The following is a 17,868-nucleotide window of genomic DNA, read 5'->3' as shown; positions in this document are numbered from 1 at the left end:
TCGGAGCTGCCTGCGCCCTGATTGGAGGCTGGCCCCTTCCCCACAGCAGCCGCTCCATCCAACGTTCATCTTAAGCTCCCATGACTCGCGATACAGCAAAACGTTTCTTGTGGTAGAAAATGATCATTGTTTCATTGTTAGAACAAAAAGGCAAGGAAACAGAAACATGGCTGCAAATACGCTGCAACCCTCAGGTGACTCTCTCCGCAACCGCAATGCCAAAACGCCATGCCAAAGGAGCAATCAAACCAAGAAAACACCTTCAAATGCATTCAGCGCCGGGAACAATCAAGCTCGCTGCTCTCAATCGTCTGCAGGCTCAACCCTTACAAGCACCTCTTCCAGGAATCCCTCTAAGAACCCAGCCACTTCTCCCCCCATGCCCACTTCCCCCTTTTCGTCCCATCCATCCAGTTCGCTAAACTTACCCTTGATCTCATTCACAAGCCTGACTACCTTTTCATGGCATTCTTGCCTTTGCCTTCTACGCTCAATAAAGCCCTGTGGGTCGTCTAGGGATTGCGCAGACTCCTGCTTGTTCTTGAGATTGAGATGATACGTCCGTCGCGAGAGCGCAGCGTCGAGCGCCGGCACAACAACTCCACTGAGCGCCGTGATCTCCGCGGGTGCTGCGGGTGAGCCGGGTGCTTGCACTGGGTTGGAGTGATTGGTTGTAGGTCTGGCGCGGCCAAAGGACCCACGGGACGTGGGTGGCGGTTTGCTAGCATGTGGTGGAGGCGCTGGAGGAGTTGATTCCATGCCTTGTGCTTGTTCCGCCGGTGATTTTCTGTTAGACATAATCGGACTGCCAAATGGATCCTTGGATGTCGCTGAGTCAGTCCGCACGTAGGAGCTTGGACTCAGTGGTGCGAACGACTGTTGGGATGGCGGAAGCGGCTTCTGTCCGGGCAGGGCAGGTAGGTTGTGTGTTCGAATGGGGCTTTGTAGCGGCTTTGGCAGTTGGTTGGCATGTGAGCTGCTTCCAGACGGACTTGTCGATTGTCCGCGGAACGGCGGAATCTCTGGTATATCCATTTGTGGCAGAACTGAAGCTCGACTTGGTGTTGGTATTCGTTGCTGCGGAGTGATTTCCAGGTTCTTTAAATCTGCAGCTATCTCGCGTTGGATGAAATCATCAAATGTGTGCTGTAGGGGCGTTTGCCGCCTTGGCTGTTGAGGAGCCTGTGATTTGGTGGGTGTGACTAGCCCTCTGTTTGATGTTGGTGAAAAGAGGCCAGGCACAGGCGACTTCCGCGGAAGCTCCGAGGCTGGCTGTGGGAAGAGTGGAATTTGCTTCTTCTCTGGGGATGGTGGTAGTGGTACTCGCGCTGCAGTTCTCACCGATGCTGCAGATGAGCCATTCGTCTGCAATGGTGCCAGTCGTTTGCTGGGAGAAGGAGGCTGACTTTCCCGAATCGTATCGTCGTTTTCGTCACCGTAACCGTTCTTGGCTTGAGAAACAGGTTTGCGTTGGGCATTCGTACCAGATTCGTTCATCTGGGCGAGGGCAGGCCCCCGACCGCCTCCCACCGGCCGTACAGTGCCAAAGTCCCACAAGTCTTCATTGACTGGCTCCTTTCTCTTGACAGGTGTAGCCTCATCATCCGATTCGGCCGCTTCCTTTGGATACCTAACCTTCCAATCTTGGTACCTGGAGATGAGCTCTTGTAGACGTGCAGGTTTTCCAGCTTTGCGAATGAAATTTGTCTGAAGAAGTTGTTTTGCACTCGGACGTTCCCTAGGGTCTTTTCGGAGACAAAGGTCGACAAATTCCTTGAAGGCAGGCGAAAAGTTGCCTTGTAATGTGGGGGGTGGGTTCTTGGGGATGAGAAAGAGGACTTTCATGGGGTGAATGTCGGCATAAGGGGGCTCGCCGTTAGCCAGTTCGAGTGCAGTAATACCAAGAGACCAAATGTCAGCCTTGCCGTCGTAGCCAGACTGCTTGATCACCTCGGGTGCCATCCAAAAGGGGGTACCAACAAAGGTATTCTTCTTCGTCATTGTGGCTGAAAGCTGTCCCGAGACACCAAAATCAGCGAGCTTCACTTGCCCATTTGACCCAACCAGTATGTTTGCCGCTGCAAATTGTTAGCAGTCTGGGTGAAATTACTGAAAGCAAACAGAGACAAGAAAAGAAATGTTTTGTTCAACCTACCCTTGATGTCTCTGTGCAGCTTATTGTCGTCGTGAAGATAGCTGAGGCCCATGAGTAGTTCCTTTAGGATGACAGCAATCTCAGCCTCTGCTATGATGCCTGGTTTCATGAGGTCTGCGCAGCTCCCGCCAGAGCAGAATTCCATGACGATCCACAGGTCGGTGCCAGCCAGGTAGGAGCCGTAGTACTTTGTGACATAGGGCGAGTTCATGCCGGAGAGAATCATGATTTCGCCCATGATGTCGTCCACCTCGTCCTCTGCATTCTCGACGTCAATGACCTTGATGGCGACCGTATGGCCGGTCCGGCGGTCGAGGCCTTTGTAGACCTTGCCAAAGCTGCCGCCGCCTATGCATTCCTGCTTGGTGTAGAGCGTATTGGGGTCGACAGATTCGTTGGCGCCTACTTCGGCCGCCATGGTGTTGCTGGACACGGGGGCGGCGCAGGCGGGGTCGGGGCGAGACAGAGCGGGCGACGTGCGCGCGCGAGGGTTCTGGCTGGCGGGCAAAAGCGAGCGACTGGTGGTGGTGCAGCGAAAGAGCGGTCACAGCGAAGCGACAGGACTGAGCGTCAAAGGCCAAATACAGGGCGACGTCGCGCCTCGCGGAATCGGCTTTGGCGGGGCCAGAAGCGAGTGCTGGCCGGGCCAGTGAACATGCACTGGCAAAAAGAGAGGGCGGGCGTTGGACGTGGAGAGGCGCCTACCGGCCAGAGGGCAGTGTTGGGTAAACACGGATTGCGAGGGCAACGGCGGCGGCGGCGAATGGTGGGGGCGATGGCCGTCGGTGGTGGGCGTCGATGGGACTGACTGACTGACTGACGATGCGAAGGAGAGACAACACAGCAAGCACAGCACAACACAGCACAAGCGCACCGGGCGGCCTCTGGACCGGAGAGAGAGAGTGATCAATGCCCAAGTGGATGCCAGGCTGGGCTTTGCTCGTCTGTGTATGGATGCGTCGATCTATGTATGTAGGTCCAAGTATCCGCGGTGCCCAGCCTGTTTGTTATCTGCCGTTGTCATGGAGGGGAATGCATGCCCGGCGCGTGCAAGGATATACTAGTAGGACTGTACTGCATCGCGTACGCAGTCATGATACGCCTGTCTTCTCCCTCTCCCCATTCCCCTCAAAACAACGAGTGCCTGCGAGCATGCAACAGCCGTTCGTCTCGGTCGTCGCATCGCGTCCTGTCCACGACATGCTGCCAGCCAGTCGTCTCCATTGCGCCATGTATCCGTGGAACCAGCCGTCTGAAGCGGCGGCCCATAGCCCAGCGTGATTGGAGCACACTTGTTATTACTTACCACTACTACTACTACCATCATCATCATACCCCTTCTCCCCCCCTCCTCCCCCCCGCATGCTCGTTCCTCCTTCACCCTCATGCGAATCAACATGCTGGCAGCGATCACAACTGACGTCATCCGTCTGACCCGCAAAGTAAACAATATACATTTCGTATACGTACGCCATCTACGCCAAGCTATGTAGGATGCAGCACGGCGCACAGTCCATGCCCTCGTCCACACTCTTTCACTAAAATTGGGTATCCATTTGTTGCGGCCGTCATCTCAAACCATGAAATCGTATCCGCCATGGTGCCCCAAACCATTGACAAAAACGAAAACAAAAAAAGACTCCTGCTAACAAGACAAAAGCAAAAAAGGAAAGATAGAAGAAACTCCTCCAAATGCCCAGGTCCATCCAAAGTCTTTATTCATTCACATCAGAAACGTCTGCGTATCCGCTCCGCAAGCGCCACGTCTTCCTCGCTCTCCTCCTCCACCGGAGCCGGCGTTCTCCTCTCGCGCGCCCGATGGGCTTTTCGTCTTCGGTTATTGCTAACATTGCTGGCCGAGTCGTCAGGTCCAATCTCGCTCTTAAGATCGTCGATGCCTTCGTCGGCGTCGCGCAGGTTGGCCGGCGTATCCGTCCGAACTTCAATGCCTCCCATGCCCCTGCGTCGCTGTGCCACCATGGACAGAGCTGCAGCCCGCTCACGCAGCCGTCGCCGTACCATCTCTGCCTGGTTGTGAAGCTGTTCAAAGGCGTCCTCCATAGCCTCCATGCCCAGGTAGATTTCTCGCTCGATCTCTGCCAACACGGCAATCTCCGTTTCTTCATCAATCTGTACCGGGGCGCCTCCGGGCGGCCGCACTGATCCCGGCCGGGTGGATCCAGGGCGTGAGTAAGGTGTGAACGGTGAAGCAAAGCGCTGCGGTCCGTCGGCCGGCCGTATTTGGCCCGCCCTCGAGCCCGTTCGAGGTGGAGTCCCGCTCAGGTCCGGTAAGTCTTCAGCGCCAGACCATAGGAACCCGTCAAAACGCCCAGACACAAGGATCTCCCATTCATGCTTGGTAACCGCTGCTAGGGTTGCCAGCATGTTGTGCATGTCGGCATGCTGGATAAGATACATGACGGTTAGCTGGTCACGCGGCGGGCTGGTGAGTCGATATAGACGCTGCAGTGCGATGCCGGCCTTGGTCAGGTATGGCGGAGTGCCCGTGTCAGGCTTCTGCGTCCTGGGATTGGGAAGTTTCTCCAATCCCCATAGCAGCGCATAGAAGAGCGGTCTTTGTGGTTGCTCTAGGCGCGTAAGCATGATAAATGTGAGTGTCTCGTCATCAGCATCTTCGGGGACGTTGTCCTGCTGATCAGACAGCCAAGACTGTACTGCAACTTTGGTCTTCTTGGACTGTTTCTCATAGTGCTCGCGGTACTGCTCGGGAACATCGACATCAATCCGTTGGCATGGTGCTTCTAGGTCAGATGATATACCCAGTCCGGGCCCAGGACCTTCTTCATATGGTGGCCACGGTGGTAGCTCACAACGGCCGGAAACCAGTTCCAAGACCTCTCCCCAGTTCACCCCTGCGGAATCCTCAACGACTGGCCGGTCAAAGCACATCATGCACTGGCAATGCTCAGATGAGATGTTGCGAGCAAAAACGTTTTCGAGACGATCGAGCAGGCGCCGTGCAACCGAACGGTAACCCGTGGCAACGGCTAGCGAACCACTCGTGTCCATGACGGTATTGTAACTGTTGAGAACGTTCTGCAGTGGCTTGAAAAACGATCGCACATCGTGGGCCTGTGCACCAGATAGTCGCGGCGTAGTGTAGTGAGAATACGAAGCAGCGGGAACTCCATCAATGGCTGCCAGCAAGCTTCGCGGGATTGGCTTGGCAAGACCGCCATTCTGCAGCAAGTAGTCGACCCGAGGAGCGTCCATCATCATTGGCGGCGGCGGTGGAGGTGGCGGCGTCATGGGTGCCTGTGCATAGCTGGGGTCTACCGATTGCGTGCGGGACATTGGATCGGTCATGACCTCGATCACAGACGTTCCATCCTTGGCAGAGGAGACTACAGAAGGCAGAACTGAGTGCTGGGTGGGAGTGCGCGGTGATGAATCTACAACAGAAGAGGGCGATGCATCTGACTGAGGGGGAGATGAGCCCCGATGGTGGGCACTGTGATCCTGAATAACAGAGGTAGCTTCTGAATCAAGGGTATATTCTGACGGTGCTCTGCTCTTGACTTTGACCTTGATTGGTGTCGATGTTCTGGCTGGTGTTGATGTTCTCACGGGCGTCGAGGTCCTGCCCGGTGGCCGGGCGTTTGAGGGACTTGCTGTCGTCGTCCTCGGCGCCAATTGAGGCGACTTTGCACGGATGGTGCTGGGCTGTGATCCGGTAGTGGAGGTAAGGTCAGTGCCGTCAAATTCGTCGCCCTCCCTGACACTAGAGCGTGATGCTATTCGGGGGCCAGCGTGCGATGTCATGCGCGTACCGCTGTCCACGCTCTGGCGACCGTCCTCCATCTCCCGGGCAAGTACGTCTGCGTCTCTGCGCCACATGCTGTTTGAGCTGGCTGCCCTCCTCAAGTCTGCGGCGGTAGTCGCAGTGAGCGGGGGACTTGGGGGCGCTCGCGAGGGTGGGGGTGGTACGTGGTTGGGCGGCTGTGCCACAGTGGGCTCCTCGTTGTCCTTGTCTGCCACCATTGTGTCGACATCCGTGGCTTCTGGCGTCATGTTCGACTTTCTTCTGTCGATGGTGTCGCGGGCGTAGATGCTCTCTTTTGCATACGTCTTGGAATGCGACGGGTACGGTAAGCTGATCCTCGAGGTGTTGTCCGAGCCCAACGAGCCGCGGCGTCCCATTTCGGGCACGACTGCCATCTTGTGCGACTTGGAGGCCTGCGAGGAGGCGAGAGTCGAGGTCGAGGTCGAAGTGCGCACCCGCTCAGACGAGGGGCGGCTGGGCAGGGGCGGCTTTTCAGTGTCGTCGTCGTCCTTGGAGGCCGAGGAGCGGGTCTTGCGGGAGCGGCTCCTCCTATGGCGTGGGCGGTCCTTGTCCTTGTCCTTGTCTCTGTCCCTATCCTTTGTGCGGGAGCTTCTGCGCTCGCGGTCCGGGTCCTTTTTGCGGCGGCGGTGCGAGTCTGACGAATTCAACATGGCGGCGAGATGGCGTGGAACTCCAGGCTGATATGAGTGTGGGCCGCCAAAGCAGGGCAGGCTTGTGCGGGCGAGATGGGCAGCGCGGCTATGGGCTTGTTGGATTGGGCGTAGTAGGTGGGAACGTTGCGCGGGAGCGCCTATCAGGAGAGCAGCTCGCCATGCACCAGCCGGAATCAGATCAGGGTGCGGTGAGGGGTTCACTGTTCTAGGTGCGCTGTTGTGAGAGATTTGGGTGGTAGTGCTCTGACGTGTAGCAGCCAAGTGGAGCGGGTGAGCGCTCGGGACTGTCGACGCCCTCGCGGCACTTGACCCAAAAGGTCCGTTTCTGTCCTCTATTACAGCCCCCATCCCCGCCCCCGCTGTCAACAACTGCCATGTGCTCGCTGCTGCAAACAAGCCTCGTACTTGCGCCTGTTTGCTTGTTTCGACAAGACCTGTCCAGCGAGTTATATGTACCAGGCAATGGTTTCAAAAAAAAAAAAAAGAAGCACAAGTCGCTTCCTTCACCCCCCTTCACATCTACAGCAGCCAGGGAAGATGCTGGAAGAGACCTGCGTGTGGCTTTGCATGCTTTGCTGGCATCACACGTACGTACGTCACTCACCACAGCCATCACAAGCCTGTGTATACATGGTAGGGAAAGGAGAAGAAAACTCCGTCTTCACGTATTACTCGTCATCACATCAAACTCTCCGCATTTGCACGCCAATCCAATCAAACACTCAAATAAATACTATGAAGCCTACTGTACAGACAGGGAAGATGGAAGAAGAGACAAGCCAAGTGCGAAACATGATCAAATATCGAGTGCATGCAATCTTAGCATGGGGTATCATTGTTACATGCTCTTCGTGATCCCTGACGTCTGTTGCTCAATCTTGGGTTTGTACTCCGTAGAACGCCTCCGTTATTCGCTCGTCGAGCGCTTTTCACCGCACCGCCCATGCAGAGCGCCGGTCTAAGGACACCAACAAGCCACACACATGGAAGAAAAAACATGACACTGCAGCGAAACCACAAAGAGAAGCCCTGGCAGCCGAAAAAAAGGGCTCCCTCCCTAGTGACTTTGCTGCTGGCCTTGTGCGTTATTAACATGCTGCTGTGCCAGCTGGGCACGCAGTGTGGTAATTTCGTTTTGCAACGTGGAGATTTTGTCATTGTGCTCCTTTTCCATGCGAGCCATTCGAGCTTCAATCTCGCGAACATATTGCCACACATCAACATGGTTGCCCATGACCTCACGTGTACTGCTGCCGCTGCCACCATGGCTAGAGAGGCTGCCCGGTTGTGAACCACTTCCGGGAGCTGCCATGGCCGAGTGCTGAAGCATGCTTGGGCCATTGCTCTTGCCTCCCTGTGTGCCTTGCTTTGGAGGCATGGGGTTAAGTCCAGGCAGAGAGGGCAAGTGAGGCCCGTTACTGGTGTTGGGCGGGGCAAGGCTGACAGGAGGTGTACCATGGCCACGGGCGTAGTTTTGCTGGTGCATGTGATGCGATAGGCTTGGTGAGCGCGAGCCTGGCATGTTGCTTTCTGGCGCAAGGCGATGTTGTTCCTGTTGGCCTGGCGAGAGTGGTCGTGGACTCTCCGTCATGCCACCCTGGCCAAAGACATTCGACTGCGTGTTTGCGTTGTGAACAGAAGCAAGGTTGGACGGAGCTGCTTTGGGTGACACATTGGCCGCCTGCGCTGAAGAGCCTGGGTAGTAAGGTCGAAGATTGTTTTGGCTGCCCGAGCCCCGGTTCGCGGCAATTGGCGGATACGTGCTAGAATGCTGGTGGTACGAATCTTGCGTCGAGTTTCCAGTGTTTTGTCGCTTGCGCGCGGGCTCGCTGACACGGCGGCCGTCGTCGTCTTCGTCGCCCTCGCCGTCAGGCTCGCCAGTGTAGATGACGCCGTCCATGCCTTCATCGCCCTTGGAATCGCCAAGATCGTCATCGATGCCGAAACTAGAGCGGCGGCCCGCACAGCCACCTTGACCCTTGTTGTGTCGCGCAAGAGCGTCTCCACGAGCAAACCTGCGGCCGCACTTGTAGCAGGTATGCGGACGCTCGCCGGTGTGTAGTTTCGTATGCCGTTTCAAATCATGTAGACGGCGGAAACGTGCTTGGCAGGTGGGACATTCATAGGGCTTTTCTTGGCTGTGGGTTAGCAGGTGGCTTTTGAGGTTGTGGTGTCGCGTGAAGTCTGTAGAGCAGTATGGGCACTTGTGGCGTTTTGTCGATGGCGACTTGGGCGTGTTTTGGCCGTATCCAGGAAGACTCATCTGGCGGGCTGGGGCGCGAGGGTCGGGCTCCGGGGGAAGGGGGCCGGGAAAGGTAAAGGCGCGGTTTCCCGGGTTGTCGGCAGGATTTGGGGCAATGAGCTGGTGGTGATGCTGATGGTGCTGTTGTTGTTGCTGCTGGTGAGGCGCACCTTCCCGAGCCGTGTTGCCAAGAGCACCGCCTTCTGTGGCAGAGGCACCGGGCGCGTTTGGCGCATCTCCATCGCCAAAGCTGGAAAGACTGACTGGGCTGGTTTGCATGTTTTCGCCGGTGACTCCATTGTTGTCTGGGATCATGAGCGGCTTCGCGATCTTGTCAGCCTTTGTGGGCGGCGCGGGTTCTTGCGGGGCGCCTGAAGAATGGCCGATGGACTGGACGGTGCCATTCAGGCTCTGCAGGACCGAAGCAGCAGGATTGGGGCTCGTCTGGCGGGATGAAGGCTCGCGAAAGCGGCGCTCGTCGGCGAGGGCACCAGGTCCGGCGAGGGCCTGGGGGGAGAGCTGGGGCGACAGGCCGCGGGGAGACTTTGTGAGATGGGTTCCAAAGGTTGCGCCGCCGTGCGAGTTGCGCGCAGCAGAGCCTGGGGTGCTGGGGCCGTTGACAGCATTAAATGGATTTGTCGGGGTTGGGGTAAGTGCTCGCGTTGAGGCGGCCATGGTGGGCTGGAGCGACAGGAGCGAGGAGTTGGAATACGCGTCTTCAGACTCGCGTCAGCACTGGCGAAGTCGCAACGGGCAAGATTGCGCAGGGCTTCTCTTGATCAGCGAAGCGGCATGGGGGGGGGATCGCGGTGGTGCTGACCTTTGTTGCGATGCGAGGAGATGCAGGCGTGCACCGGCGCGCGTGCAAGTGTCTGCTACCGACACTCGAGATGGACGTGGGCGGATGGGAGAGCCAGCTTCGCAATTGAACAATGGTATTACACGGTCGCCGTGTGCCGTTCAATCAGAGACAGAGCGGGCCGGGTGGAGCAAGCGGCAATTGGCGCCTGGCGAGCGCAGGACGTCAGTGGAGGGGTTGAGCCACAGCACACAGTGCAGCATGCAGCGGACAGCAGCGTGCAAGGGCAAGGGCGGGATGGGGGTGGGAGAAGGGAGCGTTTGGGGAGGAGGTGGTGGTGGTGCAGGGCTTGCCTGGTGGTGATGGTGAAGGTGAGGGTGAGGCGCAGGGTGGCAGGGCGGCCGGGTCGCAGGGCGCGGGTGGTGCGTGGTCAGAGGGTGCCGAGGGCGAGCGAGGTGGATGGGGTTGTGGCTGAAGAGATGGGGTGGTGCAGCCTGGGTTAGTCGGCATGTAGATACGACATGGACGACGACTATGTAAGCACGCACACTATACTCTACACACACGCCCACACCCACACATACGCAGGCCGGGACCGAGTCAGGATCGATCGCGACGGCCACGGGCCCTTTTCCTTTTTTTTTTTCTCTGCAACGGCCCTTTTGGCGATGGATGCAGATGAGGGCGGCGGAGGCAGGCGATGGGCGAGGCGACGGGGAGGCGATGGATGGGCAGACTACCAACGCAAGCCCATTGGGGCTGTGTAGGAGCGCCAGACGAGGCCGGCCCACTCTGCAGTGCTGAAGACGCAACAACATGGGCGCCACACCTCCTGGAGCCGCTCGCTGACATGGCCCGCGTCGTGTCGTGTCGTCTCGAGCTGCCGTCTTCTGCTGCCATGGCCGCCGCCGCCGCCACACACGAGCATGCGGCTTCCATGCAAGCTTGAGTACACTACTCTACATGCTCGACACACAACACACATGTACAAAGCACATAGATACTATATGGATGCATACGCGGACGTGACTGTGCGATGCTGTGTGTGTAGTGTAGTGTAGTGTAGTGTAGTGTAGTGTAGTGTAGAGTATCGTAGTCGATGGCTTCAACCTTGGCCACGCCCTGTCGTCATGCATGGCCACGGCCGTCAACGGTTTGGCTGATGGATGGATGGCTGGTGACACTGCTGACCTGGCCCTGCAGCTGCAGCCTAGGCAGTAAGTAAACCCCGACCCGCCAATCGCCGCCCTGCAAATCGACGCGCCACCCTCCGCCCCTCGCCATTCGCCATTGGCCCGTCTGCCCGTGTGCGTCTTGCTCGTGCTGCTCGTGCTACTCGTGCTACTCGTGCTACTCGTGCTACTCGTGCTGCTATCAGATTCATCAGTCAGATGGAGGGGACGGAGGGGACGGAGCGAGACCAACACACGGTGCCGTCGGATGGATACTTCCTTGGCCTGTCCGCTCCTGCCCGCTGATTGGCTGCTCCCCTCCTCAGCCACTGCCAACCTCAGTTGCTCCGAAATCCCTGCCTGCCTGTGTCTGTGTCTGTGTCGCGTCTCCAACCATGGAATCCGCTCCGCGCTACTCCGCCACGCCTGCACTGCGTCATTTTCACCTCAGGCCCTGGCATGCCGTGTCCGCTGCGCCTTCCACTCTGCTTACCACAACCACCCGCAACCGTCAGCAATCCACTTATCGATCGTCAGGCACCGCATCTCCACGCCTCCCGCTTGCCTCCCTCGACCACTCAGCTATCAAATCGAACCTCACCGTCCTTCCTAGTGGCCATAGTGCAGTCAGTGCACACCAACTTCCTCCTTCCCTCCAGCCCTCAACCCTTTCTCCCTTTTCTAGCCACCCCCATTGTGCCACCGAATTTGCTGTCTGCACCCGCCACACGCGCCACACTCGCACGCCACACCCCTCGGGGCTTCCGCATTGGCTAATCTCCATGCGACAATCTCACCGATTGGTTATCGCTGCTTTAATCTCCACGACTCGTCCATGGCTGCAACAGATCGTCGACAGGTAATTGCACCACACGCTCTATTCAATCTCGATCTCGGCGGCGGGACGATCATGACTGCACAGGCAGATGGCAGAATCAGGCGACACCGCTCCCGCCACGTGATGCGGACATCTGTTGTCCGCGTCTCACAAGTTGTAGGTAGTATACTTACTACTACTGCTATGTACCACTCCAACAGCAAGTTGGCCAGACTGCACGTGACGTCTTACCCCGACTCATGACATCGGTGTAGTATGTACAATTCATGGCATCCTAGTCATCATGATCCGAATGCTTCCACAATGATGGGGTTATCTATGGTACAGACATACTGCCTCATCTGCTATCAATAACATCTCCCGGGCTAGCCAGGGGCTCATGTCGATACGACAACACAACACAAAAACACAATCAACCATATGGCAGATGAGTATCCATTCAAAAGCACTGTCCATGGCCAGAATGCCACCAACACCCCCCCACATACCATACCATTTCCATGACAACATATACACTAGTACACATACTACAAATGAGCCTTTGTCTTATCCTCTTCACGGAACCGTTTCGGCCAAATGCCCTGCTTGCCCGGTGAAAGAATGCCGTTTGGGTCTACTGCATCCTTGATCGTCTCGACAAATCTCCGATATGCATGGTTGTTGAAATCGTACAGCGAGGCAACGCGATCTAGGCCCCTTGTCAGCTCCTACAAACTCCACAGCAAAAGACCAAAGATACGTACCCATGTAATCCACATGACTGCGATAATTGCTGTACCCCTTGTTTTTGCCCTGCTCGAACAAGTCGTCAAAGATGCGCTGCACCGCCTCTAGCTGCCCTACATTCAACTTGTCAAACGTCAACATGTTTACAAAAATCACATGACGTTCGTGCATGAAGAAGTCGCAGAACAAGTCAAATCCATGCTTTTCACAAACCCCCTTGGCCGTCTTGACCCACGACAAAATCTCCTTGCCATTCGACGGGATAATCGGACTGTAGTCGCAATGTGCGCCAATGCCCCCTCCAGACTTGGGCAAGTTGAATTTGACCATGGGCAGCGACCAGAGAGAAGGCACTCCGACAAAGAAGCCGCCCTCCACCTCAGGCACTGACGCTGCATCGAGCGTCTGGCCCTCTGGTGCAGCAAATATCTTGCCCTCGAGCCGGCCCTTTGGTGCCTTTTGCACGATAATCTTGTGCAGCTGGTCGAAATGCGCTTGAATCACGTCTTTTGCTCCGTACAGGCCAAACTTTGCATTCCAGTACCCAAGACCAAGCTCCGTCTGCAGCTCTTTGATCCGCCAGTCAGGAATCGGCGTCTTGTGCTGCCAGAATTGTTCGCGCTGGCCCACCATACCGAGCCACTCTGTCACGTTGGATACATAGACGGTGCTTGGCAGTAGGCCGTCGCGGCGCAGCGGGCCAAAGATGTCGGCAATTGTTTCGACATCTTCGAAATCCGGCATGCTAAACGTGCATGACATGTAAGCCTGGGGCGCGGGTGTGAGCCAAATGCCGAGTTTGGTCACGATACCGAGGTTTGACTGTAAGAAAAGGCCTTCGATGCTGGGGCCAAAGGTGAACTTGGAGAGATGGGCAGACGGAGAGCCGGACACTGCGAATTGGCCTGACCGCACCAGATCGCCGTTTGCAAGCATGGCTTCGAGGCCAGCAATGTGCTGGTGGTGTGTCGATGTCGGCGTGAAGCCTGTGCCGCGATCGAGCGTGTTGCCAACGACGGAGCCCCAGCCCAGCGATGGAACAGACGGCCACACATTTAGCTTATTCTTGACACAGTAGTCGTACAGGTCTGTAAATGTAACGCCCGGTTCCACAACCGCGTACGCGTACTCGGCATTGACTTGGATAATCTTATCCATGCGGTGCAAATCTAGTGCCACGGAGCCCGTCACTCGCGGTGCCGGACCACCATATCTATTCCAAAACGTTAGAAGCCATCTCGTTTCATATTGAAAAATCTCAGAGAAAGAGAGAGAGAGAGAGAGAAGAAAGAGAGAACAAACCCTAGATTCTTCCCCCTCGAAAACGTCCACACAGGAATCCCAAACTCATTCGACACCTTCAGTACCCCCCTGAGCTCCTCCACACTCTTCGGTCTCACCGCCGCACTAGGAACCTTTCTCGTATCCTCCGCTTCATGCAGCTCATACGGATCAATATACTCGACTAGCTTCTCCTCGCTATCGTACACCTGCTCGGCCCCAACCACGCTCCTGTATCGCGCGAGCGCTACATCAAACGTCGAGCGCGAAAGTCCCGGTGGCAGCACGCGCGGTAGAGGTTTAGTAATGGAGTCGCGGAAGAGATTGTAGTGCGTGGATTGGTATGTGGAATCCGTGTATGCGGGGATTGGAGGAGGCATATTTGTTTTTGTTTTTGTTGTTTTTTCTTTCCCTTCGGTCTAAGTAGTTTAAGTAAGGAATTCGTAAAAAAAAGGAAAAAAGAATAGGTAGTTGCAAAGGGTAATTGGTTGTTTTTTTTTAAAAAAAAAATCAAGTACGCGATATTAGAAAGTATGGTAATCGCTTGATTACAATGATACTCTTGGCTTCTTCTTCTTCTTCTTCTTCTTCTTCTTTCTTTTGTGCAATCGAGTCTAGTTATCAAGAAAGGAAGAAAAAAAGAATTGCCTTCCTTTATTTAATATGCCCGCTCGTGTTGGGGGCGATTCTGCGCGTAATGGACAAGGTTCCGACAAGTAACCCTTTCTCCGCTAATGTGGGGTACCCTTTCCCCACATTCTCTCTCTCTCCCTTTCTCCACCCTCTCCGGCTCGGGTCTTATTTTTCCTCTAGCCGTTCGGTGGGGTTAGCTCCAAATCCATTCGTGTACGTACTACATACCTACAGGGTGTTGGGGAAGCAATTGGTCTTAGGGGGGGGGGGAAACGAGGGGCTACGTGGCTGGGTGTGGTGGGTGGGCTTATACTCAATGTGTTCACCTCGGGTCTGGGGTGGGAAAGACAGTAACTACTGTTATGTATGGCATCCAAGTGCCGACCGCCATCCCAGCGGCACCGTTCTCTTCCTCGGAATCAGCAATAAATCTTTGCGCTTAAATTGTATTGTGAGTAGCAACCATTGAACATTGGGTAATCCAGATTCTGTCTTGACTGCATCGCACACAAGATACGGAAACCAGGGTGGCGCGTACTTATCTGTCAGAGCCTAGCCTCCTTAGTCATATCTGACTTGGCATTGTGTAGATATAAGCTCAACGGACACTACCTTAGCTCACTAGCTGTTCGTCTACGGTGAACATAGACTATATGACCATCTCTACTCTTGTTGCCCTTAATTCGTGTCTGTCGCAGTTAGCTCTAGCTTATCTAGCCACTAATTTAAGAGTTAACTAACGGTCGTTTTTTAGCTCCCACAGTGTCTTTATCCAACTCTTACGTCTGATAGTATACGCTGCTACGTACACAGTTACGATCATCATGTAAAGAAACGCGATTCTCTTAACAGCATACTATAACTCTGTAGCAGAAAACTGTGAAAACTCGTAAATATCTTAGTAGGAGAGGGTAAGAACAGCTATCAAGTAGTATGACATGGGGAGGACGTTTTTAGTACCCTAGAAAACCAAAGGAATCTAGCATTTGTTACTTTAATATAGACCCCTACATGTTCCGTGGTGTGTGACCGGGCGCAGTACAATAGCTTGCCGCTTGATTACTCCTCGAACCCTCATGTTTAGAACCAGATAGTATCGAGCTGCTTTCCCAAACTCTCATTGGACAAGGCACAACGACACGCGGCTTTGCAGCATAACATACTAGAGCTTCACCATTCCAAGCCTGTCTTTCGTTCCCACACCTTGACAACCGGTGTTGTTTTCAACTCAGGAAATTTGTCCTTGTGTAAAAAGACTACACGACGGAAGATACGTTCGAGAAGAGCGCGCCGTGTAACCTCTGGAAACTTGCAGTTGTTGCAAAGACTATCGATCTGCAAAAAGTCGATATTTGCAGCACCAACCGATGCCTGTCCATTTTAGAACTTGTATCAAAAGATCAATGAGAAGGCAGGGGTATATATGTACTTCCGAGAGGCCTCGCTGCTTAAGAGCTTCAAGGATACTTCCCCACACCTGGACCCCACTTAGTGTAGATACAGCAGACCAGGAGCCAAAGAGCGATTCGATCGCCACTCTTATATGCTATGTATTGCGTTAGTCTTTGATGATGCAAAAATGACACAGTGTTCGTTCGTACCGGTAGTACACGAGCGAATACAAAAGGCATAGCCTTCAGCTCGGGAAAAGCCTGCGGCTCTGCAATTACCCATTCCACTAGTGAACCTTCAATGTCCTTCTTTATTCTCATAAAGTTGACAAATTGTCCGGATTTGGGGAAAGCTTGGACAATACTACTCCGAAGCTCATCCTTTGTGCGCGTCTTACTTTGACCACCAAGGCCGCTTGCAACTATGCGCTAGTCCTTGTTAGTCACGAGCAGTCGCGGGAACGAGTCTAAACTTGCCTCAGCTGCAATTCGGCGTTGTAGATTGTTCATTATCGTCTCGGTGATCTGCAAGTAATCCTTGACACACATTTCTCGAGTCAAGGAGTCTGTTCCCCGCAACAACTGCAACACGGGCATACCAAAAGACTATAGAAGTTAATACCAGTAATATAAGACTTGTCTTCGAATCTTACACTGTCAATATTGTCATTGCTCTGAGAGCGGCTAGTGTGTGTGTCGGCATCGGCCTCTATACCTGGGACTGCTGATCCGAGGTCACGATCCTCTGTTAACAAGCGCCGCCTAGTAACTACGATAGCCTGCGTGGTCGCTTTGCTGATTGATGCTTCCTGGATATTTGGTACTCCAACAGAATCCTCGGTATCCTCGAATTTGATGATGGTATTCCTGTGTAAGGGTATGCCGTTGTTCCTGATACCTAGCGTTGACTGACTTGGGGTGGGTGTCACGCGAGACAGTTGGCCATTGTTCATCAGAGTAAGCTCTGGCCGGACCAACATTCCGCGGTTGCCTTTGTGAAGCTTATCTAAGCTTTCAACCCATTTCTGGAATTCCGCTCGGGATATGCTGTCTAGCAGTGATTGCATGTCAAGCCTCATCTCCTTTCTCGATGCTTTGGATCCCAGCATTTGTTGGGTGGTAGGCAAAGTATGATATGCAAACAGATCAGCAGTACGAGGGAAGGCATGTTGTACAGCTTCTTCAGTGACTTCATTGGGGTCGATATTCCAGTTCCATGTGGCTGAAATCTTTCTATCTTTCTGCCTTTGAGAAATCGTGTTGGAATTTGAAAAGCTATCTTCTGCTGGGGTTGTTTGGCGTTCCACATCTACCAGGGCGCCGTTCAAGTTGTTATGGTAACCGCGTGATGGCGTAGCCTCCTGAAGCTCCCTACTATGATTGGTCCTCTTGTTCTTCGGTGGACGAGACTCTTCAACGATAGTATTGCTAGAGCCCAAGGTTCCTTCGTCATTTGGAGTCTTGTGTCTTTCTCCAAGCGCGGCCTGTACAGCCGAGGCTACCTGATCGGGCGTATCGAAGTATCCAGCTAACATGCCTATCAAACGGCGTATCATCTCCGGTTGAAAGGCCTCTATCGTTCGCTGTATGTTCGCTGGTTCGGCTCGTTTTTCGCGCATGTGCTGCTCCACGGCATGTTGTCCCATCTGCTTCAGAATATCATCAGGGAAGCAGATGCGGACAAGACCTTTGACAGCATCTCTGAAGAGCTCGTCATTGAGGCTTGTAGTAGTCGACAGAACTTTGATTCGGAACGTCCAATCCTCGTCTTTCGACAGGGGCGTGTCGGATCCGCTACAGGTAGATGAGCTAGTTGAGTGTAAGCGCGCTCGCTTTGGTGCCGTTGCGCCGCTGTTTGACGACTTTTCCGCCTGGGGAAGTTAGTACACTGGTGCTGTTACGCATTGACAAGACTGCTTACGCGTCGTTTCTTCGGTGTATCAACCATGGTGTAGAAGTAGGAGTTGGCCTAAGAAGCTTATAGCTTTTTGTCCGCTGACAATATAGGGTTGTTGACAGTAAACGCTGCTGAGCAGTGTAAGTGACCCACTTATTTGTTTGTTACCAAATTTGGGTGAAGGTGAGCGTATGGCTGGCAGGCGCAAGAGCCATGACGGTGAGGGAGCTTGAACACGGTTTAAGCTTAGGCCGATAAGTATTTCTGATAAACTTC

General features: G+C 54.5%; 7 protein-coding genes across 7 annotated transcripts; all 7 read right to left on the bottom strand.

Moving 5' to 3' along the window:
• Positions 1-303: 303 nt before the first annotated feature.
• Positions 304-2,573, bottom strand: COCVIDRAFT_27460 (hypothetical protein; the record flags this gene model as incomplete). Its single annotated transcript, XM_014700239.1, has 2 exons — positions 304-2,078; positions 2,156-2,573. 2 exons carry the CDS (start codon positions 2,571-2,573, stop codon positions 304-306), a joined length of 2,193 nt encoding a protein of 730 aa, XP_014555725.1.
• A 1,310-nt stretch (positions 2,574-3,883) lies between these two features.
• On the bottom strand, positions 3,884-6,334 carry COCVIDRAFT_101693 (hypothetical protein; the record flags this gene model as incomplete). Its single annotated transcript, XM_014700238.1, has 1 exon — positions 3,884-6,334. One exon carries the CDS (start codon positions 6,332-6,334, stop codon positions 3,884-3,886), a length of 2,451 nt encoding a protein of 816 aa, XP_014555724.1.
• Positions 6,335-6,430: 96 nt separating this feature from the next.
• Positions 6,431-6,610, bottom strand: COCVIDRAFT_101644 (hypothetical protein; the record flags this gene model as incomplete). The annotated part of the gene is made up of 1 exon (XM_014700237.1): positions 6,431-6,610. A coding segment is annotated over one exon (180 nt), but the record flags the coding sequence as incomplete, so codon positions are not given.
• A 1,060-nt stretch (positions 6,611-7,670) lies between these two features.
• On the bottom strand, positions 7,671-9,530 carry COCVIDRAFT_27458 (hypothetical protein; the record flags this gene model as incomplete). The annotated part of the gene is made up of 1 exon (XM_014700236.1): positions 7,671-9,530. The coding sequence occupies one exon, from the start codon at positions 9,528-9,530 to the stop codon at positions 7,671-7,673; it is 1,860 nt and encodes a 619-aa protein (XP_014555722.1).
• A 263-nt stretch (positions 9,531-9,793) lies between these two features.
• COCVIDRAFT_38594 (hypothetical protein) lies at positions 9,794-10,164 on the bottom strand (the record flags this gene model as incomplete). Its single annotated transcript, XM_014700235.1, has 2 exons — positions 9,794-9,862; positions 9,901-10,164. The coding sequence occupies 2 exons, from the start codon at positions 10,162-10,164 to the stop codon at positions 9,794-9,796; spliced, it is 333 nt and encodes a 110-aa protein (XP_014555721.1).
• Positions 10,165-12,191: 2,027 nt separating this feature from the next.
• On the bottom strand, positions 12,192-14,051 carry COCVIDRAFT_101791 (vanillyl alcohol oxidase; the record flags this gene model as incomplete). Its single annotated transcript, XM_014700234.1, has 3 exons — positions 12,192-12,352; positions 12,408-13,603; positions 13,693-14,051. 3 exons carry the CDS (start codon positions 14,049-14,051, stop codon positions 12,192-12,194), a joined length of 1,716 nt encoding a protein of 571 aa, XP_014555720.1.
• Positions 14,052-15,474: 1,423 nt separating this feature from the next.
• On the bottom strand, positions 15,475-17,643 carry COCVIDRAFT_38592 (hypothetical protein; the record flags this gene model as incomplete). Its single annotated transcript, XM_014700233.1, has 6 exons — positions 15,475-15,675; positions 15,734-15,850; positions 15,906-16,117; positions 16,169-16,301; positions 16,349-17,566; positions 17,617-17,643. 6 exons carry the CDS (start codon positions 17,641-17,643, stop codon positions 15,475-15,477), a joined length of 1,908 nt encoding a protein of 635 aa, XP_014555719.1.
• Between the last annotated feature and the right edge of the window lie 225 nt (positions 17,644-17,868).

Source organism: Bipolaris victoriae, assembly GCF_000527765.1.
Source record: "Bipolaris victoriae FI3 unplaced genomic scaffold scaffold_52, whole genome shotgun sequence".
NCBI classification, from domain to species: domain Eukaryota; kingdom Fungi; phylum Ascomycota; class Dothideomycetes; order Pleosporales; family Pleosporaceae; genus Bipolaris; species Bipolaris victoriae.
The sequence above is the reverse complement of the archived record's forward strand: the minus strand, read 5'-3'. Positions and strand labels throughout refer to the sequence as shown.